The sequence below is a fragment of the Oxyura jamaicensis genome, chromosome 11 (assembly GCF_011077185.1).
Source record: "Oxyura jamaicensis isolate SHBP4307 breed ruddy duck chromosome 11, BPBGC_Ojam_1.0, whole genome shotgun sequence".
Taxonomy (NCBI): Eukaryota; Metazoa; Chordata; class Aves; order Anseriformes; family Anatidae; genus Oxyura; species Oxyura jamaicensis.
In genome coordinates this window covers 5,060,652-5,088,592 of record NC_048903.1, presented here as the reverse complement: position 1 = coordinate 5,088,592, position 27,941 = coordinate 5,060,652, and the positions used below count along the sequence as shown (strand labels likewise).

Here is a 27,941-nt window from a genome sequence, read left to right as displayed (position 1 = left end):
CTGATATGACAAAACTGTCCAAAGCTGATGACCAAAGAGATTCACCAGATCTATAAATCTAAAATGGATTATTAATGTATTCAGCTGAAAATAGATAGATATGCATATTCTGACCTCTGCTATCTTGGAGGTGTCATGGAAACTTCCTAAGAAGCTAAAGAGCAGAAGGGTCACATATCCCACAATACAGTAAAGTGTGTGTTTTATATGACCACACTGCAGCAGGGATGACATTGCCACATTCATGAAAACACAGAATATAGACATGTAAAGCCTACCCACTACAAAGCACAGAATAACTTACTCTATTTGATTCATCTGCATCTTCTTCGTTTATAGAGCTGGATGGGGAAGGAGTAGCTGATTTACTTGCAGGAGGGGAGGGAGAAGTGTGTGGCAAGTTAGTGCCTCCTAAATTTAGCCCCAGCTGTGCGCTTAGCTGAGACTGGTTAATGGTGGTGAGCTGAGAGGGAGGCATAATTCCTGAATGAGCAGCATCAGTCATGTGGACAATGGATCTCATAATCAAAGAATGGTCTTGGCGGTACTGAGAAACTTGTGTGTGACTCTGATCCTGAAAGAGATTGAAACAGTATTTAGTAATTAACAGTGACCAATAGCATTAGCAAGTAAAGTTATTTTTACAGGCTCACACCACTGGAACTGCCTGCTTGTGGTTTGTTTTGTTTCTTTTAACAAATTAAATACATTTTTAATAAATGAAACACAGCAACAGTTACCACACTTGCTTCAGACTTTGCTTCTCCCCCAGTCATTTTTTTGGGGTAATAAAAACTGTATTTCCTGATTTTTAAACATTTTTTCTCTTGATGCTATGTGAAATACCCACATAAACAACTGGCTGACTGATGACACAGGGAAAACATTGCAACTGAGTAGACAAACTGCTGTCAAATGCAGAAAGCAAACAAAACGGGGAGGGAGTGCGGAGAGAAAAGCATCTTCCTTTACTGACATTCAATTATTCATAGCTGTTACCAGTAACAGCAGTAGGTATAAAGCAACCCTGTTTAAAATAACTTTTAAATCCCCTTCAGACAAAGAACATCGCCCTGCCACATCTTGAGTGCAGACGCAGCAGCACTCTAGAAAACTGTTCAAGTAATCCTAATCACTCCTAAAAATCCTTTTTTGCCAACACCATACAAAATGATATGTTTTTTTATCTTTAATCCAACAATCAAACACGCGTGGAAGTAGCAAGCTATGCACCAATCACCAGTTTATTTTCTTGTACTTCACGTCTTGGAAACTCAAGTGCTTTCATGTTTTTGTCTCTACTGTTTCTTGAGGGCAAAAACTAAGTCGTCTTCTTCATCTACGCAACACTTATCACAGTTGTAAATAAAAGGAAGTCAGACCCCAGAGGTAAAAGTCAACTGGAATCTGACTATGAACAACTCAGTTTTGTTGTTTTTTTAACCACACACAGACCAATACACAATAAGGGAACATTTAAAAAGAAGATTTTTAAACCAGTAAGTGAAGAGAATAAATAGCTCACAACTTGATTTAGCAACTTGACCAGTCTATAGCCATTGTTCAAACAGACACAACCATGAGAAGTACACTAGATTTTGAAAACTCCTTCATTTATTGATAACCCACATTATTAATAGCCTAATTAGTAGCAGGTACAATGATCCTTAATGAAATGCCACTAAGCAAAACTGCAATGCTGAGAGCTCAGCATGGAACCCACCTGACTTCCACAGCAGATTTTGACTTTTCCAGTGCTCTCTTATTAAGTTTGTATAAACTCAGATCGGTGTTCAAAAATCTATATCAACATTGAGGTTTATCTCAAGTGACTTTGGTCTTACTCTTTCCCAGTGGAGGCAGTGGGCTTTGTGCTCCTGGAAACCTCTTATCTGGGACAAGTGCAGTAGTACAAAGCAGCGATGCACTTGTTAAGGAAGAAGCTTGCCCTGCCTCATCCATCTTATGTATAAGTGCTGCAGCACACCTCTTCCTTATAGCAATAACTTATTAATTCTGAATTTGGCATGCCTGTGTCTTTCTGCTGAAACCCAGATACAGAAAAGAAAGCCTTTGTAGCATAAAAGCACACATATTGTGTTGCACCTGGACCCAGTACAGATGAAGTTAACTCCACATGCTCATGATCCAGGTCCTACATGCTAGATCTTATCTTCATTTTCCCCCTGCTTGCCGAGTCATTGCCCCTTGGTTCATCATCCATACTGCACCATGCTGCTTTTCCTACTTCTTAGGGTCTTTTAATATTTTCAGTAAAGGAGCATAGTTCCTTAGAGATGAATGCATGTGCCAAAAGTGAAGCACTGATACAGAAAGATCAAAACATCAAACTTACTGGCTGAAATACCCATTTGCTTCAGGGCACCTTTCTGTGAAAATTTACGACCGTTAACTAGAGGGTCATTTTGATTCAGAATTGTATTGGCAGCGGCATCTGGAAGTCATTCAAAGTCTTTTTAAAAGGATATCACTTTCTGCATATTTCTCCATTCCTTTCTAGTTTACAGACATTGCTTTACTGCATTAAGAAAAAAAAAAAAAAAAAAGTGTTGTTAAAGCAGAGGTGGAGATCTTCAGAATTACCTTCTCTCACAAAAAGCAACGTTCTTCATTATATTGCAGGCAGTACTTCCGTAGGGCTGTTCTATGGCCTAAAAGGCTAGCCTTTGCTCTCTCTCTATTGTTACACAAAACAGGCCTTTTGGGCCTTTACACCAAGGCAACGAAATATGATGACATGGGTTACAAACGATTTACTCTAAGTCTTGTCATTTCAGTTGCATCTACGATTTTATTGAGACTAAATTCTCTTGACTTGCATTGACCCAGAATCTAATTTTATACAAAAGCCCATGAATTCTTAACTGTCACTTCTTCTGAGGCTACTTCTGAGGCTATTTGATGCTTCTGTGTTTTCTCATCAACTTATTTCATTCCTGTTTTTCTCTTCTATACCTCTTCCCAATTTTTAATCTTTAAAAACTTCACTAGAAGCTAGAATTAGAAACAACAATATCTTGTAATTGGCTCTCTAGCACCAAGCAGGAAAGACTTACTATATAAAAGAAGATATTTTATAACATTTCCAATCTTCTCATTACATCTTATGTGCATATGATAACCAGGAATTCATCTATTTTCTGCACTTAGAATTAAAGTTATGTGGCTAATCAACACAAAAAAAAAGGGGGGGGGGGATTTCATTTTTATTTTGCGTTTTGGTGTTGTGGGCCTCCATAGCCTCTTGTATCTGCAGAAGAGCTTTCAGACAAGGAATTATAAGCCATTGTTTATGGCTGTACAGTGGTTTGGTAATGTAGCAAGAAAGCAGGGTGGTCAACAGTACCAATGAGGTTCGCAGCATTTGTATAGAAATTCTGAGCAAATAAAATCTATCTAAGGAGGAGTATATAATCAAGAAAGCAAGTTTTCCATCAAGTATCTCACCTCTTATTTTTTTCCTTATTTTACAAAGACCAGTACTGAACCAAAAGGTTCAGCATTTCATTATGCATGAAATGTTAAACAAAGAAATGTTTAACAACAACAAAAAACATATCAAGAGAACGCCTGGAAATACAATTACAGTAAAACATCCGCAAGACACCCTAATTATATTACTACATAAAAATTGAAAAGGCAAAGCTTGTGCATTCAAAATAATCCACTGAGAATACTCTGAAAATTTTAGAGAGTAACACATGCTCATTTCTTACATAAACTTAACTACAAGTAGAAGCAGTATGTAAGCATTATGAGCATCATAAGCATTCAGGATTTTCATCACATAATGCAGAAATGACAGATTAGTTCTGAAAAAAAAAAAAAAATGTGTACTCAAGTGAACAGAAGGAAGTGTTGAGTGAACCTGATATGCTGTACTGTTCTGGACTGAAGTTATGCAAAACTTGGTGATATTAACATACAGTCAGGCACAACTCAAACACTGGTTTACTCAGCTTGACAATCAAACAAGGACTTAATGGATGAAATGGAAAACCTAAGAGAAATGACTTGTGTGATTCCTCTGCAGACTGAAGTGACTGTCTCAGATCTCTGTTTTTATTGTAATCCTACATAGTGCTGCAAAAAAATATGGTTTAGATAAATTTACTGAGGGAAATGCCAGCCACCTCTCTGGTCTCTTCAATTATACATTCTGATTTATTAAAGAAAAAAATTAAAAAGCAAAATGTGGTCCTAAATGTTTTCCCCTCTGAAAATTAATTGGCTTTCTGTCATCACTCCTGAATAGCTCCAATAGCACCCATTATGAAGAGTTTCATTATTTGCTGTGTTGAAGACATCAAAGGCACTGTGATGTTATCCATCCAAAAAATTATCCTACTTTCAACTACTCTAATCTATTTAGAGAGTCATGTCAATGAAGTCCTATTTAGTCATATTTAGAAGTCATGCCAAAGGATATGTCTCACAGCATATGCAAAATATGTAGATTGTTTTAGTTTGATTTGCAGAAGTATTAAGTTCTTGAAATTTGATAAAAATCAATTCCTCTACAGCCAGGAAAGCAAACAGAGTAATGAGACTTTAATTTAAGGTGTGAACTCTAATACTTTAATTTATACAGTGTATACAGTTAAAGGTGTTTTTCAACAATTTCTGTACCTTATCCAGCCAAAGTGAAACATACCCCTGAGAAACAAGGGAAAAACTATGGTAATAAAGGATAGCTCCTTCTTCTGATAGCAAGGCATTAGGCATCCAGTAGCTAATAGAGCCACTAACAGAGCTACTTGATAGATAAATTGTACAGAGGGCCAGCCATGACTTCTAGAGATGTCATAATTTCCACTTACCCTGCATTTTGAGTATTATTTGCAGACAATAGTTTTATCCTGGATTTCTACACTGACAAAATTTTGAACTCCACAAACATTCAACAGGATATATGAAATGTAACTAGGAAAATACTTTTTAGACCATTTTGTGTAATAATGGAGTCTCGATTAAAACCAATGTCTACAACATTCAATCATGTAAATAGGCAACACCTCCACCAAGATGTAAGGCTGGGATCTGACCCTATACTGCATGAGCCAGATTTTTAAGAAAAGTAGTCAAGTCTGTGGTAAATCTGCCAACAAAAATAGCTACACAAAAGCTAACATTTATGTTTATGCTCACTGTGCCCTGGTTTGGGAAGTTGGCTTAAAACATTATATATTCTTTTGCCTTAGGAATTTGTCACTGTCAATGTAACATAAGCTGATGTAATACTTTGAAGTATTCGAGTTGAAGCAAATGCACTTCAATGTAAAGAGTAGAATCCTCAGTTGGGCTTGTCTGTAAATTACTCCCTTTAGTTTTGGGCAAGTCAGCATATCTCCAGAAGAAATCCTCAATATTCTTTTTCTCCACGAGCAATATAGAGATAAAAGAATCCATTAATCTAAATTTTTACAAGATTGGAATTCACTGCCAGTCAAAACAAATCAAACCAACAGGATGCTTTTTTCTGTCAGAGATTAAATCCTTACTTAATAGAGTATAAAACAGTTGCACTTGGTAACGCCACCACTGAAGAAGTGTCCTTCCTCTCCCCCCTTCAGATACTGTGATCGGTGATGATCTGTCAAGCTACAGTTATCAGGAGATCCACTACAAGCAGTAGCTTCTTTTTTCTAGCAATGAGAACACTCCTAGGTTTTCCTTTGTGTCTCTGTAGTAAAGTAAACCTTGCCTAATTTAATTCCCAAATCAAGGCTACAACAACAAACAGTACATGTCAGAGAAAAAAAAAAAAAAAAAAGGAGAGAAAAAAAAAAAAAAAAGATGTCTGCAGATGGATCTGAAAGATTGGTTGGTGACAGGAGGCTTATGCACATTCTGCTGCCTGAAAGACATGAAGAGCATGCAATCTCCTGGTCTGTGCACTCCCCTAGTCCCAATACATCAGAAATTACTGTTTTCTGTTCACACAGAAAGAGCACATAACCCAGAGAAGGGGCATGAAGGAGAAAAAAAAAAAAATAACATTAGGGCCCACTGATTCATTCCTCAAAACTGAGCAACTATCTCCTTTTTTTCTGTCAGTCTCAGATGTCTGTAGAAATTCCTCTGTCTAGAAATAAATCTATTGCTATATGATTTTCTTCTATGGCTACCACCTCCAAACTAATTTACCATGTTTTCTTTGAATCTTTCTCATCTACTGTCCCTTGATTTTGTTTTTTTTCCCCATGCTTTTCTTTCAGGTCAGTGACCCCTCCTGTGGCTGGTGTGCGTTCTACCCCTGGGCAGCGCAGAACTTCTTTCTCATCAGACAGCCTGACCCGTGATGTCGGGTGGTTACAATGCCGAGACCACCAAATGACAAGTTAAAATGATTCCTTCTACGGAACGACGTTCGGGGAGCAGGCAGGAGGAACATACCTACGCCAGGTGGTGCAGCACCACCTCAGAGGTGCAGCTAGTGCCAAGAGATGAAGCCAAGCAGCCTGGGTGCCTGCCACACCAACACGGCCCCGAGCCCCAGCTCTGGCTCTCCCTGCCTCACTGCTCCGTGCCCCACCGGTACCAGCTTGTTCACAACAGGCTCAGGTAGCTCTAACATAATGCTGCATTACATGGTGAGGAATCACTAAATGCTCACAGCTGGGCAAAATCACACAGCCAAAGCAAGCGATAAAAGACTTTCCTCATAATGCTCATAATGCTTGAGCAGGTCACCCAGCCAGCCTGGCACAGAGCTCTTGTGGTTTGGGAGCCTCATTCTCACCCATCTACTTTCCTGTCAAACCACATCTGTCCGAAAGATGACCCGAAACGCTCCTCTTACAGTCCCCAAAGTGGGCTGAAGGGGCAATGCTTCTTGGTTGTCTCAGCTGCATGTCGAGCCTTTCTGTTCTGAAAGGGCCTGTGCTCTTGCAGATGGATGGCACCTTGGGCTTGCTATAGCCCTGAATCCCACAGCGGCCACTACTGATGCTTTAGCATCACCTCATTCACAGCTTATTTATAGTTCAAGTTCTACACCACTTTGCAGACACTTTTAAAAGCAGGCACGCTGATCCTTCCCCCCCCACCTCGGCTGCCTACCATACTTTAAGCCAGTCTGAATCACAGTCCTTTTGGACACGGGATCCAACAGCATGATCACGAGGTGCGTGTGACTCAGATCACAGATCTGGGCTCTGATCTGATCAGTCTGTTGGCACGAGGAGCTTCTATCCAAATTAGCAGTGCAGGCTTAGGTCTGCTGTATGCAAACAGCGAAGGCACATTGCAAACAAACACTGGAGAGTTGAAATGAAGTTCTGCAATGTCAGGTAAGTGCTGTTAGCAGTTTTGTTACGACCTCTGCAACTCCAGGTGCTTCAGCTACCAAATCAAAGGCAGACTTCAAAGGTCCTTATTATGCAGAAAGCATCATGGGGAGAGACTGCAAGGAAGCATGACAACCAACAAACATTACCAAAGGTAACATAAATTGTGTGAGGAATGTGGCGGGGGGGCAATGACAAACGACACACTCAGGTGTTAGGTGGCATTTGTTTAACACTGCCGCAAGTGCTGGTATTGATGTGTTGTGCCTTTGTCTTTGGGATTTTTGTTGTTTTCTGTTTTTTGTTGTTGTTGTTGTTTGTTTGTTTGTTTGTTTAAGCAAATCAGAAGAGTAGGTCTCATTATCTTCCATATTATCAGAATCAAGCTTCCCCCCACCCCCCCCCCTTTTTTTTCCAGCTACCTGGCAACATAGAATATAATCAAAACTCTACAAAGACTCCATATTTCTTTATAGCTTGAGAACTGGAGGTGAAAGCTGAGTATTGGGTAAGCTGTCCATGAGGAAACGTGGCTGGTAACAGTAGAGAACAGGAGGAATTGCAAAGGCAGTTTTCAACTGACCCAAGAATGAGGGGGGCTGGACCCAATGCAGCCTTTCTCCAGGTACAACACATGCAGCAGACCAGCACCTGCCTCATCTGGCTGACGTCAGGAAGCTTCAGGTCAGGGTTTGCTCACACCTGACTTGAAACGCAGGAGGCAGAAGAGTTCAAAGCCATGGCCCAGGCTTAAGACACAGCTTGTGCCGACGGTCAGGTATGTCCACACTCCTTCTGTGCTCACTTCTTAGGTGCATGGACGCTTCCTGACAGCTTCCTGGTGGATGCAGCACTTTCCACACCTTCATTTGGCACCTTCCAGAATCTTGTGGAGTTAATGGATCCTGATGTAGGCATTATGAATATCACGCAGGCAGAGTCTTTTTTTCCCAGACTCTTCTGCCAATATTTGTGTATTTTTCTTTTTCCACATGGAAGTCCCTCATAGCTGGGTAGGTTAATAACCTGCTTCCACTATTTTTCCCCCAGCACCTGCAGTACCTGCTATTCAGACAGGTGTCTTTGGGAACAGCTGCCGCTGTTTCCTACGGGCAGGTCCTTTCTCGTGGTTACTCGGACAGGAAATAGTTTACACTGACCATCAGACGAATAAAGATTCAGTTAAGGATTTTGTTCTGCTTTGAATTACCAACTTTTGAAAAGAACGCGAGAATCCGTTTCCTTCTCCAACCATAGCAGCTCATTAACAGATGGCCTATTGTCTCCGTATCGATGAGAAAGGAGGAAAGAGCACGTCTCACAGAAAAGTGACTATATTATCTACTCTAAGCATTACAATGTCACCGAGGACATAAGAATCTACACACTATTAAAAACTCTATTATTCAGTATATCATTAGGCTGCGCTGTCTTCATCTCCCGTGGAAGTTGTAGCAGTTTCTGTACAGAAACAACTGCTGCCTATGGCCTCCGGGGCTGCAGCCCATTGTCCACCTCCCCCGGGGCCCTGCGAAGAGGGCATACGTGCTCTCTGAACGGTGACTAAAAATGCACAGCTATGTCACTAGACGCAAAATATTTAACCATATACAAATTAAATATATATATATATATTTGTAAAGACTTGAAACCTCATCAGTGATGCCCACAGCCCAAATCTGCAGGCAGAAGACAGAGGGACACACCTCCTGGCTGGTAACAGGCACCAGAGCTACAAAATCCCCAGGGAGCCCTAACAGCCTAATTTCATGAAGCATGAGCCACCGTTTGAAAGATTCTGTGTATGACCAAATGTCACCTACCTGAGCCATGAGAACATCATTTAATTTGTGATTACTTAGTTTTGAGATTATTTTTTCCCAGTACCACAAATTATTAGAAACAGCCACAAAGTCCAATGCAAACCAGATTTATGATGTTAATCTGGAACTTCAGTTCAGTAGCCCACCTTTCTCAAAGGACAAATACAGATAAGAAAACTGTGAAGATAATCCTTAGTAAGAATAGCTGCTATTCCTATAACTGAATAATTTTAACCTCCCTGAATTAGTTGTATGTTTTGGATTACAGATGACAATAAACACGTTCATAACACGTTCATAACAAGCGCTTGTTTTAAAAGACTGTTCCAGGCCTTAAACGCATTAATGACCCATGAAACAACTGCTTCATCTGCAACACATTAAACAATGTTGTTATAATGTTGTATTAATTGAAAACCTACTGCATTCTCTCTAAATATAAGATTACAGACTGGATATTAGAAGAGAGATTTACAAAGTAGTTTCTTTGTAAAAGGAAAATTAAACATATAAATTAAAGCCATGCAGGTGAGTAGTGAAATAATTATCTTGAAAGCAATTTTTAATCTTCTGTTAATCTGTTCCTCGAAAAATTAAATTCATAATCTGGGAATAAACTCTAAGATTTTGACCTTTACATAAAAGGTACCACTATTTTGAAACATCAGTAATATTTCTGTTTTATGCAGTCTTTAATAAGCTGAAATTTGCAAGTTGGATCTTTAAAGCCACATCATTGCGCTGTTTACCTAGGAAGTCTTCTTGAAATAAAAGCAATAGCCACCACGCCTTTAGTTTGAGCACAGCGCCACTCTTAACTAGTAATGTAATTAAAGATGAGCTTATTCCACTATGAATTAGCCTTATCTGTGCAGAATCCTGAATGCTCTGAAAGCATTGCAACAATTATAAACAGGCTCAAATCTTCATCAAATAGGAAACGCATTTTCTCCAGCAACGTAAGGAATATAGGGAGCAATACATGTAAAATTATCAGTCTGTTTTTGTAACATCTGTACTTTTTTGAATAAAAGAGAAAAATCAGACTGAAAAGAGACAATTATTTTACTGTCTGTTTCTTAGATACCAGAAAGAGAATTTTGAAATTCATCAAAGCTAACCTTCTGTTATGTACAACAGGCTAAGCTGAAAAGAATGTTAACAAGTTCAATTTTCATTCAATCAGCACTACTGCTCTCTGAAATGTTTCATTGCAGGAAAGAAATAAAAATAATCTATATGGTAATTATGAGGATGAATCCCCCAGTAACTTTCAGCTACATGAAAGGTCAGTTCTATTCAAGATATTTTATCAGTCCCCTGCACATACTCCTGTCCTGTCATTTTAAATCTGAACAGCATTTTATTTTCCCATTTACAGCTACCTGCAGAATTAAGTACTTAAGCCAAATAAGAAAAAAAAAAAAAAAAAAAAATGTTGAATGCTGGCAAAGGCTATAATAGCATGGAGATAAATCGTTCAGCTGCTCTCTCTCAAGCCTCTGGGGCTGCAGATTTTTCTTCTCCTGGTGCACTGTGGGTATTCAAAACTTGTTCAACATGATTTCATTTCATTTCAGGCACTGCCTGAGAAAACTAAATTACAGAATCAATCATACAGAAGGTCAGAGTGAGACTTCATTACAAGTATTGCATGCTTGCATGAATATCTTTCATTTATGACTGACCCAATATGTCACAATAGCTGTCTAGTAAAAATAATCCACTTTCTGAAATTGATGTACTACTGATGTCAATGCTACTCAGCAGGCTGGGCAGATTATAGAGAGGTGTTAAAAAAAGGAACCCTCAGGAGCACAAGTTGTAGTTTTATAGAATTGCCTCAGTTTGCAGATTAAAATAATTTTTCTATGGTCAGCTCAACAGAAAACAGAGCATTAATATAAAATACTGGGGGTTGATTTTTAATTAGGATATTCTTGTTGATTTCTATTTACTTATATTCAAGCATTTATAATAATAATATTTGCATCATTTAAATCTGTATGTTCTTTGGAGTCAAACGTACATCAGCACTTCACTTTTCAGTGATTTTTTTTTAATATAAGGATTTTTTGTATGTTATTAAAATATGAAAACTAATCTATCTTCCTCAATTTTCCACCTTTTTCTTGCTGTTGTCTGTTTTTAAACGTAAAAAAAATGCTGTTAAGTAAGATAAATGTGTTGTGTTTGTTGCCAATAATAATGAAGTTAATCAGCATTGTGACAAATTGTCACTCCTTCCACAGTGTAATTCAGTGTGCCTGGATCCAGCTCCTCTGTGTCCAGAACTGCCTTGTTCTTAATAGTATGAGCAATTGTTAACTCATCAATACAAGCTTTTAATAATTGCTAGGCCACATTTATACAGTGAATAAATACCTTCCTTGCACTGTGAATGATTTTTTCAATATAACAATGCACAAAGAATATGTTAAAAAGATTTTTTTTGTCTGTCTTCCTGTGGGAAATATGTGAGATACTTGCAGAAGTATTATGAAGTAGCTAGCCAACTCCGTACCCTAAGGGAGACATAGGAAAACCTTGACATAACCTATTTTTAACCATGCCTCTGGTGATTCTGCATTCAAGTTTATAGGTGAACATGTCAGGTAGTACATAGCAAAAAAGCCAAAGACACACAGTATTAATCATAATTCTGTCCGAGCCCATTTTCTTTTTTCAACATTTGTGATTTAAAATCTCATGACATTTCTTCAAGGTGAAATTCTTCTACTGGACTTTTCAACAGGGTAGAACTACATTTATCTAAATTAAATATGGCTTACAGTAAAGCTCTCTAATGCTTCACAAGATAACCAATAAACTCAATGCAGTTCATATTAAAAAAAAAAAGTTTGTATTCAGCTAAAGAAGCTTTAGTGATTAGCAATACATTATTAACACAGCCTTTAAATAAGACTATCCTAGTATCACTGGATAAGAACATTGTTCTATAAGTGTATACGAACATCATAATTATTTTACAGCCCCATCTTTAGTTCTTTCAGATATAGTAAATTCAATTGACCATGAAATGAAATTTCATAGTCAAAATGCCTCCTTTACATTTTTTTTATTGCTGCAATAAAGTTTTTATAGCTCCAAGGCAAGGTAATTCATGAAATGTCTAATTTAAAGATGAATTCTAATATTATTAATAAATATTTACCAGTTTAATAGAGTGCACATTTTTCACATAAAATATGATGTACTGTTTTCATTTTCTATTTTTAAAATACAGATTAATGGCTGGAAAATTTGAGAACTAAGGAGCATTATGTGAGTTCAGGGGAAACCTATGCAAGGACCCTCTGTTAGTATTTTTAAAGTTCCTGATGTCACCCAGCATTTATGAGCAGAGGAGAAAAAAGATCACTGACTAAAATGCAGTGGTAGGGGTCACTCCATCTCACAGTACAAAACAAATCTAGCAGTTGTCAGGAAGTGTCTGACACATGAACCTCCCCGCGTGGCTCCTCTGTATCAAATCCCCCCATTCCTCATCAATTCTCTGTGACAAAACTGCACACAAGTCCCAAAACCACAGCTTTGAATTGGCAGTCACCCTCGAAAATATCACTGGATTATTGGGATATGAAGGCAGGAGCTTCTCTACATCTTCCCTTTGACCAATAAGGGAAGAAATTCTTACGATTGCAGTCAATGTAAACTTTGACTTAATGGAAGAATGGCATTCAGTGAAAATATGCAAAATGACATGGCAATCCAGGTCAGGTTACAAACCACTTGGTAACACTGGGGGAACTCTCCCACATGTAACACAAGACCGATCCAGCTTATGGTATGTATTACATATTCCTGAACAAGTTTCTTTCCATTCAGCACACACGCACTCCACTGCTTTAGTTTTCAGGCATAACATTCCCAACTCTAAAGTTTTATTAATTTTTTTCTGTGTTTGGCACTCAGTTTGTCACCCAACATGGCCAGGGCATACAAAAGCCCATGCATAATGAGATCTGAAAAGAAGTATCATATCCTTCAAGGCCTGTTTCAGGCAGTCCCTTCTTTGTGCCTGTGGAGTTACTGAACTCTGTACCTCCTAAAGAGTGCGCAGTTTGTGATTATTTCTGTATTAGGGCTACCTACTCTTCATTACCTCAAAGGAAACATTAAACTTTGCAATGAAGCCAGAAGCCTGGAAAATTCCTGAGAAATTTGCTGTGTGTTGATTTGTAATTCTTTAATTAATTGTCAGTCACCAGAATAATAAAAAGGAAAAAAAAAAAAGTACATGAAATTATAATAACATAGCGACCTTTATTATAGTCCAGCAGTAAATTTGTATTTTCACTTCAACAAGTTTAGCAAAAGGTCTGTGAAACAGCTGATCAGAATAGCTAAAGCTGATATAACTGCTGAAGCTAAACATTCACCCTGGCTTTAATATGCAATACAGGAACTAATTCTAATGGCAACCGTTGAGTTTAAAATGCTAAGTATGATAAACGGACTCACAGCTATGTCTCATGCCTGGGAGTAGGAATGTTACTGCCGAGGCTTAGAGAAACTCACACAAGAAGACTCTCCAAAGGTGGGGAGACTCTCTAAAGCTGAAAAGGGAATGCACCAAGGAAGTGGAAAGTGCCCCCATATAATCTCCCACCACAATCGCAGCCACGCAGTGTGAACAGATTCTGGAGATGACTTAATACAGCCTTGGTTTTTAGTGTTCTAATTACCAGGAACTATCACTGAAATTCACCTAGAAGCCCCATCACTCAGCCCTTCCCCACAGCCAGATCATTCCTCCCCATTCTTGAGGGCTCCAAAATGTCACAGGAACACAGAAATGAGGCTCAACCCACCATAGTCTCGGGTCAACAGGAGCACTGGACAAGTCTTTTTACGGCCCTGTATTTCTGAGTATATGTTCAGTTAATGCATCCCTACCACTCTGTTAGTAGTTAAATAATAATTATTATTATAAAGGTCTAGCCCATGGAGTATACAGAAAACAGAAATTTATATGCATATTACTGCCGGTATAAAGTGTCTGCATCCCTTTCTGAACTACTTTCAATACTGTGCTTTCAGAATATCCTGCAGGCTGTCAAGTGTGGGTCTTACACTTGAAATGTGGTCAAAAAATTCCTTCTAAATGCTGTAGTTCACCCTGGCCAACACCATGGTGCTTCAACTCATGCTGCCAATTATCAACTGTACAACAAATTCTTGAAATCTAGCTGCAGTTGGGATTCACGTGATGCCAATGGACATGGGCTTCCAACTCTGTTCCCAAAATTAAAATTCTATGTTTATAAAGCCTGACTGCTTCTTTACAAGAGATCTGTTTACACATAGTATAGCATTGCACTGTACATTAACAACCATGTTTATCTTCCTGAATCCACCAATATTAAACCCTTAAACATTTGCCAACTGCCTTAGGGAACTAAATAATAACATATCATTGTTCGCTGTGCAACACTGACAACGTGTCATCACTCATACAGAATATGGCTGCACATAATGCAGAACATTGGCAAATGCTTGGTCGGACCACAATACCAAGAAATGAAACACATCTTTGGAGAACTCAGCTAAAACTGATACACAACACAAATCGACGTTACTATGCTTTGACAAACAAGATTTTACAGCAGAATCACAAAAAGAACTGGACCTACCATATGCAATCCATTGTTGTGGATGACGCCATCTTGCTCCACAAGATTTCGGGATATCGTAATAGAGGGAAGATCCAAGCTCTGTGGGGGAAACTGAGGCGTAAATTCATTTCCTTGTGCAGGCAGCTGGTCACCAAGGCCCTGAAAGGGTAGCAGTATATCTGCCATCCCCAGTGCAGGGTCCGATTCCGGCGGGGGCGTAATGGGTGGGATTTCAAACTCCTCGTCCCCAAGGCTCGGTGTGTGGAACGTCTGCTAAAAAAGGACAGGACAAGATGCACCACGTTAGGGCACACTGTTCTCCAAAGCCCTCTTTGGATCTGCCATCCAAATCTTGCTTTGTTCTCAGATGCAAACTCTATATAATAAAAAAAAAGATTTCATATACTAAAGGAGTTTGTATACTGATACATACTGATTAAAGATTTAAGTCTCATTATCATATGGCTTTAATGGAGTATCAGTATTAACAGTTTTTTAATGTGTACTTAATTAGCAACATCTGTCTTTGTTGTTAGTCTGAATATCAGCTACATTGGATTTGGCTGTATAACAAATTACCACTTTATTGATATGTTAGTAAAATGGCACAAACAGCTTATATTACTCTCATGCTTCATAAAATACTGACAATTTTGTAGCACACACACAACATTAATTCAGCACTGACCATTTCACATCTTTTGTTTCCTTTTTATCCACTAATAAACATGAAATATTATAATTCTGGTCTTTATTTCTTTTCTTTTCCATCCCCAAGGTACAATGCATCCTTCTATATAGGCGTTATAATTTGGAGGAGAGAAACGTACAAAGGAGTGTGGGTGATTACAGCAGCTTCCAGTGCTTTTTAAAGCCAGCCAGCTTTGTTTGAACAGTAGGTTTGTTACGAACTAAACACCTGTTAAGATGCCTTGAGCAAAACGTTTACTGCCAGTTATCTTCAGGGTCTGTGCGTGTTCGTACGTGTGCCTGTGTCTGTCAGAGAAGATCTTTATTCAAGTAGAGTCTGTATCTGGCTTCAGCACTGCCGACATTTATTTGGGAAACAAATGAGCTGTGCTGATTCAAATTTCTTGTGAGTCAAATTAACTTTCATATATTATTTCGGGTCCACTGCTACTTAATAATAGAAATCCAGTGCTTGAAATCAGGCCATTTTAAATGTACCCAAATCAGGACAGTCTTGATCAAGTCGGGCAGTTGGCAATCCCAAAATAGGCACTCTGTCTTGTTCTGGACATGTAACACAGCTCTGGGATTTGTTTGTTTGCATTAGTTCAGGATCCTAGTTGAGAGCAAGGGAAATTGTTTTATGTATTATTTACATTGTTTGAAAGAGTGACTTAATGCCAGTTAATTTAAAAATGATATGTTCAGTGAAAGATCTCATTAACTGCTGCAAATTGTCAGCCTTCAAACTGTTAATGATGATATAAATTAATAACCGCTTGAGAGAAGATGGAAACTGAAACACAAGTAAAACCTTTGCTTGCATATAGAACCTGTCAGCTGTCATTATTGGTCTCACACCAGAAATGATGAGGTCCCAGACTGCTGCAGTCTGCACTACTGTCAGTCTGCCGAGACTCGAGGTGCAATACTGTAACTTAATTCTGGACCTGAAAGCTGGGCCGGCGACGGGGAGACGTTTGACTTCCCCTCCGCTATATCACAAAAGGTGTAAATTTTGATTCCTGTGTATCCCTTAGTTCACAAACACAAAGGATGGATTGGCCACGAGAAGTGGTTGGCTAATGAACATAACCCTATGGCTGCATTTGCAGTTATTTTGGCACTAATGTGGTCTAGTAACAGATGCAACTGTAATTTGTGACTCATTTGCTACCCCATTACTGCTTAATGAAATCTAACATATCACATTAACAATACGGATAAACACTCATTCTTGATATGTGGCATTTGGCTGTTTTCATTACCACTGTAATTAACACTTGAAATATTATTTCAATAAATATTTAAGGTGCTTTAAAATGGGTCGTGGTAATCATGACATAGAGACAGAAAACATAAAGCAAATGTGTGGCTTCTTAGCCTGAATGTACTCTAGGATTACACTCTTAAGGCATTATTTACAGGAATAAAATGGGCTTCTAGCTCAGCAGTGATCATGCCCAAAATCCTAGCAGGAAAGCTACATTTGTGTTAATGTAAAAACACTATAATTAAATACATTGTAATGCAGTAATTGCAAAGTTAGGTTCATGCCTTAATGCAAGCAGTAACACTTAAGGATATTTCTATTCCTTGTTCAAGCAAAGGGGGTCAGTGAAATCAGTATTATTACAGTGTGCTTGAACCTCTCTTTATTTGTGTTTATAAGATAGTAGTAATTAAAAGAATTGGATCTTCTTTCCTCATCTAACAATAAATCTCCGACATCTGTATAAATATATAACGCAGTTACACAGTAATACAATATTTTATTTAGAGAAGCCCCACTCATCTTAATAGTCACGGCTTACTACAAATGGGAGAGCAAATTGATGTATAACATAACATTTTTAAAATGTGGATTTAATTCTTACAATATAACATTTCCGAGCGTGTATATATCTTTTTTTAAAAACATATCAAGGACCTAAGAATGAAGATGAAATAGATGTAATCTCAGAAGAAAGAAAGCCCCTTAGTGAAGTAGTCTTAAATCCAAATCACTGGGCTATTCAGCCTGCAGAAATGGTCTGAATAGTATGCAATTTGGGATTGCAGAAAGGTGCTGTTATGACCAAGAGATGGTCTAACATTTGTGGGATTTATCCTACCAATCATATATTTTTTTTAAAGTTATTAACTTTTCAAATATTTATATCTTGCATGTTTTAAAAAAAACTATGTGCACAGTTAAATGCCATCTGTACTGAAATGTTCAAAACATTTGTTCCTTTTGATAAAAATGCAAATCTGGAGAACTGTTGTATCAACATATAACAGCCAATGTCTGACACGGTGAATTATCACAGCTGGAATTAAATTGTCTCTGAACAGCTGCTGGCAGCAGAGCTTTCATCAATGTTTGATTCAAATGTAGGAAAGAAATTCTACAGAAAGAAACATCATGTTGTCATTACAGATGGGGTTTGTGTTCATTATCACAAATAACACTGGAGCTAGTGCCAAACAATATTCCCTTATCTAAGCAGTCTTGCTGGGTAAAAAAGAGATGGTGACCATTGTATAAATGATTCATAAAATATGACTCCTAATTCTAACCTTCGTATTTATTGTTACACCTTTCTACTTATTTTCTCCAAGATCATTTTTTTTTAAAAAAGTACATAAGAATACCTCTGACTGAATCACCACTTACTACATGAAAAGTCAAGGCTGCCCAGGTTTTAACCTTTTCTTATGTCTGGAAGATCATTTATGGCATACACCTGATATAAATATTGAGTTATTTTTCTTTGTATTGCCACACACACTGCTAGGCAGTGCATCATGCATTTTCCATCCTTCCCACTCCCTTTGGAATAAAAGCTGTTGATTTTTAGTGACAAGCAAAAGGTGTTTCTAACTGGAGCTGGGGTCAATATTAGCATGTTGATAGTCTATTAACTGGCTGGAAGGAGGCACCACTGTAACAACAAATACACAGATTGCAGCTGCCGTACCTTTCTCCTGTTTCCCTTCTCAAAGCCAGTGCTCAAATCCATCACCTCTACAGCCCAACCAGCCTCCACCAGCCCAGCCCCCAGGTTTGCTCTTAATCCCTATCAGACGTTTCCCTCACCCAGCATGCTGGGTTGGTTTTGTTTTTCTAACTTATATGAGCATTAAGAATCCAAATCAAAATATTTGTATGTATAACAGAAATTAGCACATTAGCTGCTATTGACTATTACTAAGCTTGTTTTGAAAATGTACACCTACTGTGCCTTTTATTTGTTTCCTTCTGTTTATGATTTTTTTTTCATACATAAAGCAGATTTGTTTCTATTGACATGCTATGTAAGTAACAGCCTTATGGACAGCTAAATTGACTAGTAATGGAGAGCTGTCAGGTTATTTTCTTTCTCATTAAAGTCTTTATTTTGTGCTCCATAAAACACACAGAAATTCAGCACTTCACTCTTCATCCATTCGAAGTCTGTTAAATTATCAAAGCAAACAGCAGAATATGCGCATAGATAAAAAAAAGAAAAACATCTACCTCATTTGCAGCAAGAAATGCATTATTTGCCTCTGCCATGTTCATGTAGTTGTTATTGTTTCCAAACTGAAAGAAAAATAAATATTTGGATTTTAATGCATGCCACAATAAACTTTTCTTTACCCCATCACCAGCATAGAAAAGTTTAAGAAAAGCAAAACAGATAAGATGTGATTTTGCAGGTGTCCTTTGAAGTCAGAACATTATTATTTAACATTATTATTATATATTCTGCATCCCCAGGTCTGTACATGGACAATCTCCAAGCGTACCTTTTCAACTTTCTGTGTCACAAAGCCATCCCACAGGCCTAGGGATGTCTTTGGAAATTAAGTGCCCATTACAAATAGACCATTCCCAGAAAAGGCATTTCAAATCTGCTACACTTCTCCTGACACACATAATTATATTTCTGCAGATGATCTTGATCTTGAGGACAGCTGTAGCTAGAAGTAGCTTTTGTATTACTGTTCCAAGCAGAGCTGGCTTAAAAGAGATGAAGGTAAGAAGGAGAAGAAAGAGCATCTGCAGCATTGCTTTTAAAATCCCATTCTTTCCACAAAATCAAAAAGCCAAACAATCCCCCCTTTGTCTATCCTTCATTCCAGTTGAGCTCCCACCCCCACTGAACTTTAAGGCCAGAAGACTTTGCTGAGGATTTTTCACATCAGAGGAACAGCATCACACGGAGACTCCAAGATCTACCCGGGCTGGGTGACCGCTTGCTCCTGCTGGGGTGCAACGCCTCTCCCAAACAAGTGATCAGAAAGGATCCTCACAGATACCATTAAGTCATTTCCTCCAAACGCCCAAGTATGAACATTTGTGGATGTAGATAAGTACTTCTACAGACTGAGCACAGAAAGGAAGAGATTATCAGCATTTGGTTAATTGGCAGTTAGTGTGCCTTATTCCCTTAAACGGCACTTCCAACGGCAGGCAGGTGCCTAGAGTCTTTGCTTCCAGGAAAAGACACCATGCATGTCATGCAGCTACCATATAAGACACTAAATTATTTTTTTGTGTGTTTTCAGATTTCTAGTATCGGGCACGGTGCACATTGCAAGAGCATCAAATGAGAGCAAAGTGCTGCCGCTACAACGCCCTACCGTGTATTACTGCTGCTGAACCACACTAAGCATTCTTCCCTAAGCTCCCATTTTTTTACTTCTGTAAAGCAAACTTTTTCAGAGGTTTATCTTGCCAGACCTTGCCAGAAGAAAACAATACCAACCACAAAAAATCACAACTCCCCCCACCCAAACCAAACAAAAACAACAAAGTACAACAGCAAACAGTACCAGCAGCAGCAGCAGCTCTGCAACAAGTGCTTGATGATTGGTAACCATACACTTGCAGAGATTGTTTTTCTTTCCAAGCAAGAAACCCTGTTGTGCTCCCAGAGCAGGTGAACCTTTCCTGAAAGGAAAACCACTTTGCTCCAGCTCAATTTGCTCTTGCAGTGCTTGGTGCCTGACTGTTTTTAGCAGGGAAATGTTTCAGACCGTGACTCTCTCCAGTTCCCGCAGCATCCTGGAGCAGTGGGGGGCCCACGAATGATCCTTTCAAGAGAGATTCTTTCCCTGAAAACTCCAACATCCATTTCACAAAATAAGACCAAGTCAAATGAATGAAAAAAGAGAAGTTGAGGAAACTGTAATGACAGAGGGTGAAAAAAGGAACATGGACACAAAGAACTAGAGCCTCATGTCCCTTGTGAATGTACTGTCATTGAGTCCTGAGCAACAAAACAGTGGAGATCAAGTTGTATCAAATTCCATACTTAGTATGTGCTTAAAATGCTGATTCTTTCTACCTGTATCATGCGTTAAAGCAACAGAGGCCCTAAAACGACAAGTAGGCTGCCTCATAATTATTTAAACTGTTATCCTCAGCTACTGAAATAATGTCATCCACCTTTAAAAGCCCAGATGTCACCCATTTTGGGGAGAATTAAAAAAAAAAAATCAAATGAAATTGCACATTGTAGTTACTGTCTTGGCACAGAAGGATGTCTGTGCGTGGATTTGGGGCACCAAGATATACTACTTCAGCTCAACAAGGAGGTCAACAGGATAGATTTTTTTCATGTCAGCCAGTGGCAAAGGATTCACATAAAGGAACACCAATGGTTCCAGTAGAGCTGTTCTTTCTACAGTAACTATATATATATATAAAGTTTTTCAAATAATACCTAAATGCAAAGGCACAAAATGCACTAACAACTAGCTCTAATACTGGATAAATAAGTTGGAACAAACCCAATCCTATTTTCAAGAGCTTAGAGTCTTAGGGGCTCCAGAACCTCAAAATGGGAGTGCAGCTGATTTTTATTTATTTTCTATTTTTTACCTCAGAGGGTAAACTTCTATATAGTTTTGATCCACATGTGTTCCTCACATCACAACTGCTGCTGGTTTGAATGCCAACCATTTTTTCCTTGTGACAGCATACTTTTCCATTTTATTAAGGCTGTGGAGGCAAATGACATAATGAGGAACGTCACAGCTAGAAGTTGCAACTACATGGCCTTAGATTCACTCCGTTATTGGGGTACAATATTTAGGATTCTATTGTGTATGACTCAGGCACTGATGTCAGAACCTGGCACATTTAAGCTTTTGTTAGTGTGGGTCCTAATATCGCTGAAATTTATTTTTTCTCTCTGAATTAGAAATCCATTTAAGGCACACAACAATTATCAGTGAGTATTGCTAAGATTAAACTTCCTTATTATCTAATGGTACCTATAACAACAAAAGAAAATAAAATGGTTATTATCTTAAGGACCTAAACAATTCAAAAAACAAATTAAGCTTAGAGTGAAATAAGAACTGGGTTAGAAATCCTCTTCTGAACAGTTAGTCTGCGAATGTAATTACTGAAGAAACTACAGCTAATCAGCTGTGAATTGTATCCATTAATTAGTATTTGCCCTGGAGAAATGAGAAAAATCAGTAACAATGTTAACACTGCAATGCACTGATGAGTACTGAAACACAGGGCCCTCAGCATTTAGTCAAGCAGGTGGCTCCAATGGTCCAAGTAATTTAAAAAGCTCTCACCTGAAGTGCGGAGCTGGAATTACAAAGCACCCCTTGCATATCTTTGTATCTATATAAGGCTATAATTAATGGCTTTTAATTTAGAAACACTTTGTGATCAGCTGGGAACAGTTATAAATCATTCTAAATAGAACAAGGGGTTCTTGTCTATTTTAGTAAAATAATTTGGGAAAGATGTTTTCTGTGAAATGACTCTTGTTACAATCAACACTTTTCTCCGTTTACTTTCTGAAGGATCACTTGCCCAGACCCCTCATAAACACGACAGAGCATTCCAACACTTGACAGCGGGCATCCAAATTAAAGGTTAGATCCCCCAATTAGGTCTGCCCAGGCACAGTCCTGTGGGGTTCCATCTCTTGTGTTTCCTTGGGACAGAACAAGATTAAGATGCAGTACCTAGTCCAGCTATCTTTTAATTTCATGCTGGCTTTGTGATGTTTTGCAAATGAGTTAGCCACAGCCATGAGCAAGGTTTTACATAAACTTTTGCATCTTAAGATCCTAGAGCACCCCAGGTCCGTTACTACAAAAGCAGATTTTTTTTTCATCTTCTTTTGTCGACATATACCATCAACCCACTTATACAGAAGTAGCTTTGGCCTTTGAAGCAACATGTGCAACATCAACCAAATGAGGCGCTCAGCACACTACTACTCGTTTCCTTTGTTTTCAGGAATTCAACAAACTCCATCTTAAGTTTCAGTAAACATATTAAGCCTGAGTACCATAACTTTCTGCTGCAGCAAATCAATGCAAACCATACACAAGTGCTGATCGCACAAAATAGACTGCAAACAAATGAATCCTCTTCTGAACTTGTTCTGATTCACAGCTTTTGTTGTTCATGAAAATTGTTGCACTAAAAGTATGACAGTTCAGTCCTATACTCTTTGAAAGGCCCTTGAACTGGCTCTGCTGAAATCTGTAAGCACTAACAAGAAGGCTGTTAGGAGAGACCAAGTGTTTGCTTACTAACACCTTGTATAAAGAATGTCAAGAAAGCTGATTGATTCTAAAATCGCTTGTTGAAGCTCTTAGCTTTGACTACCAAAAACAACGTCCAACATCTAGACCTCTTTTGTAGGAAGGGTCTGTATTTGTAATGCCAAGAGAGAATTAATGCCTTCTATTCTATCACATGCCCAAATGAAGACCAAAACAACTCCTGGCCAAGCTTTAAAAAGCACATCACTGCCCCACTTCTGCAAACTGCACATTTTCTTTGACCAAACATAGGCCAGACATTATGACTCCTGTTTGTGAATCAAGGAATTAAGCATGTTTAATCAAACTAGAATGCTACTTGGGTTTCCAAGCTACCCTCTGTAGCTACCAGAGCATAAAAATTGTTTGGTTATGAAAGCTCTGAGACTAATGAATTCACATGAATCAAGGAACCAATGTTTTAAGAAAGAAATCTGATGGTGGGCTTCATTTAAAAAAAGCCTTGGCAATTGGAGATACAGATCAGGAATTCAGGCTCTGTGGATATTTAATGACTACCAAAAAATATCTTCAGACAAATCCCAAAAGGTTAAATAGGAGCTACTATCCGAGTTCTTGTCCTTTTGCAACTTTGAGTCAAAAGCCACAGCAAGAAATAGGCAAGAGAAGTTTACACCACAAAAACATAATAAACAAAAATATAAAGACTAATAACTACTTCTGAAGATGTTATGGACACACAGAATAACATTATAAACCTATAATGGGAATTTTGCCAGTAATTTTAATGGAGGGATTATTTTACTTGCAATATTTAATCAGTATTATTTATTTAAGCTTTATACATTTCTGTCTTTAAGTCAACCCAATTGTGATGCTACTCTAATTTGAAAAACATTAGAGCCCCACTATTGATTAGCAAAACAAGGCAAATAGAGAAATACCTAAGGAACTTAAAACATACAGGAGCCCAGACTTCTATCAGAGCATCTCAATGGAACAAACAAGAATTTTTATAAAACTACTATTTTATGCTTCACAGTAAAATTAGATTCATTGGGCAACTACAACACATTTTCTGAATAACTGCTTTCATAATAATCCTAGTTATTTTAATAATGCAACCAAAAAGAAACCATTGGATGGGTTATTGTTCCAGCACAGAATAAAAGCAAAACCATAGAACGTGAATAAATGTTCCAAATGAAAAAAATAAATAAATAAATAAAATATTTACAGAACACACAAATGAAACACATTCTGTCTCCTTCTCAGAACATACCAGGAGATTCATAAAATACTGCGATTAAACAGAATGATTGTAATTCTGTACTCAAAGATTGCAAATCATAAATCTGAGTATAAGTAAACAATTCATTATAAATCATTAGAGATTTCCCCTCCTCCCCCTGTAGTTTTTGGTTTTATTATTTTGTTTTGTTTTTTAAAGAAAGCCTTATCCCAACCCTTCAAACCCAAACTCGGACTTGGCTACCATGACTCTAAGAATCCTTACATAATTACTAGTTAATGTTTAGTCAAAACACACATTTTACAGTTTCTCAGGATAGTATCTTCAGACAAAAATTCTCAGTGACTTGATGTTCAACTCCTGCTTGAAGAACTAGTGCTAAATTAGTTATGTCACAGCACTACATATCCACTTGCATATGTATTTCAGATAGTTGCACACCCAAATTCTATCATTTCTAATGTCAATTTATTGCTTATGGAAAACAGCAGCCTCAACTGATCACATTTCCAGCAGTTCTGCAATAAGATATGCATATTTTAAAAAAATATAGCCATTAATAGAAATAATTCTTTTATGGTGTGAATATGTTCATATATTTTAAATAGAATAATATCTACTTGCACAAATATATATTATGGCAAGAATCTCAGTTCTATCTTTGGATTTGGCAAATTAATTCCTCAGAGGTTACACTATCCTTATGAGTGAAAAGAAAGATAAAGATCCCAAAAGATGTAATTACAGACCAAAACTAAATTACTTTGCAGGTCTAAGTACTGTATCTTAATAATTTCACCAGAGAACATCCTCACTGCATTTGGGCAGATTTGATTTTGCTGCCTGACCAATAATTACAGCGCTGGCAAATACAATGCCTGATAAGGACATCAATTAAGAATGAGCATTGTGTTATTTAAAAAAAAAAAAAAAATCATCATGTTCACAGTCCGTCTGATTGAATGAAATGCCAAATTAAATTAATGGAGATTGCTAAGTCTAGCTGACTGGTGGGGAACCATGCAGAAAGTGGGACAGCATAGACAATAAACTGTCTGTAATTAAAAGATGAGAAGCTGGACTAATGCTACTTCAGCCTGATTACTCCAAACAAAACAATATACACTAAAATTATTCTGGCAATAGAAGTAGATGGAGTGGGAGGATGCTTTTTTTTTTTTTTTTGGGGGGGGGGGGGTTAAATCATCAGCTATCAGCATCTACAAACAAGTGTTTCATCAGATGCATTACATTAAATATTGTTTTTTGTCCTCAGAAAACACAATTTATTTTCCTAGTGAAAGTAAAAATAACATTTCTATTCTGGATAGATTTCCAGCTAATCTCTGTAGAGGCTTTACTTTTAACTATGATGAGTTCATAGCAGGAGCAGAGTGTTCTTTTCTGGAAGAGAAAGTCCTTTATGACAGTTTCAATACTTCAGAAACAGTAGGTGGCATTCATATTATTTTATAAAATACAAGTACTCTATTTTATTTTTGCTACTAGAAACTATAAGGCTGGTTCACAGATGTAACATCACTAAAGCTATTAGGGATTTATACTCATAAATGAATGAAGCATCTCTTAAAACATGACAGTTTAAAACCATGTAAATAGATAAGAACTAATTTTACCTGAGAAGGGATGCAAAATGGTATCCTCAATTTTGATGCTACATAGCTACGCTTAGAAATATCTGAACTTCTCTGGCACAATTCTAATGTTTTTGAAGAAACACCACTCTCTGCCAATTACAAAAAGTATTATTTACCACAGACAACAAGTACCCACTGGAGTTGTAGGCATTGGAGGTTAAGCATTGATTCACTGAGTTGAAAGGAGATGGCCAGTTTGACTAGATGCAGCCAAAAGGCCTCGCATTTGGGTCAGCCTTTGACCAAATGCTGAACTAGTTGAGGTACCACAACTACGTTAAAGAACAAGCCACTAGATCTGTGTGCATAGGGCTCCTAACCTTTAATCAACTGCTTAATATTTATGAGGAAATGTAGGTCCCACTGAAAACAAAAGGAGTTCCTACAGCGTTTCCAGAAGCTTTGATTGCTTACGAACACATTGCTGATGAGCAACCATCAACAGACAAACACAAAATGTTAGAATGAATACTTTTAAGTACCCAGTTTTGCAATCACATCTCCAATGTTGAATTTTGGGCAAATGAATAGTCTCATTAGTGGTTCATTAATTATTGAATCTCTATGTAAGTGTTTGTACCATCATATATTTGACAGTCTTCTGATATTTAGTTCTTAAAAACCTTTAATTCAGGCAACCATTCAGATTTGATTTGTCTTAAACATCTGCCACACTAATTTTTATATGTGTGTGGTTTTACACATAAACATATGTACGTAGGTATACACACACTTTTACTGTTTGCTTACAGCCAGAAAAAAAAAATCAGTGGGATGAAATACTTGAGCAAGATCCTAAAGAAAACAGACATTTATATTTTATTCATATATCCTCAAATCTCCATCACACACACTGTTTGCAAATATTACAGATTTACAAGTTTTAGGAAAGCAATTAGAATGAAAATATTTGAAATTACTTTAAAAGCTTTCAGCCAACAAATAAAAACTTCAACAATAACAATAAAAAGCACTGACTTAATCTCTCTAATTCCAGCCAAACTCTTTAATATGAATTCCTTCAGTGAATTCCATGGCCAAAAGCAGTAACTGAATGATATTTTGCCAAGTGTGATACTATGCAATCTTAGGAACAGTAATGAAAGGAATATTTAATGGTCTCATGTTAGACATTTTCAGATCTCTTAAGAAGGATACAGTCTATAACTGTTTTTATATACAAGAAATAACTTTGTATGAATATACACTATATTATTATTCTGTTGACTGACAGTCAGGGCAATTCAATATATTCCAGACTCTTAATGCTACGTATTCCATATTTAAATGCATAAATATTAAAAGGTGGTCTAAAGTGCAGTACTGGCCCTAATATTCACACAAGATTAACGTGTTATAAAATTAGTTTGAATCTTGACATTTCTCTCCAAGACAAACATACCAAATGCTTTGCTGTCACATGTTCAAAGAGTTCCAATTTACCATGTTAGCAAGTTGTAGACAAGGATGTATTTTCCATTCCACGCACCTTGGCTTCAAGTAAAACTGAGAATCATACATGGATTCTGGGTATCTCTCTGTATCCACCTATATATATTAAGACTATTTTTCCTCTGTAGAAGGCTAATATAAATATCAAGTTTAGACCAACCCACTAATTTTCATGAAAAAAAAAAAAAAAAAAAAAAAAAAGCTCCACAAGATCTACAGATGTTACTTCAAAGAGTTCTGATGTGCAAGACTATCACTATCACCATACCCTGTTGTTGCGTGAAGGTTAAAAATACAAGAGACCAAATGTTAAGATAACTACAACCAGTAACAAAGGCAAGGAGAGGCAAATGTAATTTTAAGTATTTGCTAAAAACTGTATTTTCTTTCTTTGCTTTTTAACCTAGAGTTGTTTGTGGTGATAAACTATGAGATTATTTTCATGATCGCATACATGTTGCTGAAATAAACCAGATTAGATGCAAATGCCGTGGAAGAAATATATTGCTAAAATGCAAAAAGAACTTATAGAGATATGTCTCTTGCTTGTACATATATACATATACGTGTATATATTTTTTTCTTTTTTTACAACTTTGTAG

The 27,941-nt window shown here is 37.5% G+C and overlaps 1 protein-coding gene across 4 annotated transcripts in view; it reads right to left on the bottom strand.

Moving 5' to 3' along the window:
* The window catches only part of TOX3 (TOX high mobility group box family member 3), a 76,846-nt gene that overhangs the window by 6,694 nt on the left and 42,211 nt on the right, over positions 1 to 27,941 (bottom strand). For 2 of the 4 annotated variants that reach the window (XM_035336918.1, XM_035336921.1), the window contains 3 exons: positions 18,965 to 19,030; positions 14,791 to 15,045; positions 305 to 574 (listed from right to left, as the gene is read on the bottom strand). In XM_035336918.1, the coding sequence (XP_035192809.1) occupies positions 305 to 574; positions 14,791 to 15,045; positions 18,965 to 19,030 (591 nt within the window). The remainder of the gene's footprint in view (positions 1 to 304; positions 575 to 14,790; positions 15,046 to 18,964; positions 19,031 to 27,941) is intronic. The other 2 variants (XM_035336919.1, XM_035336920.1) reach the window with 2 other exon arrangements.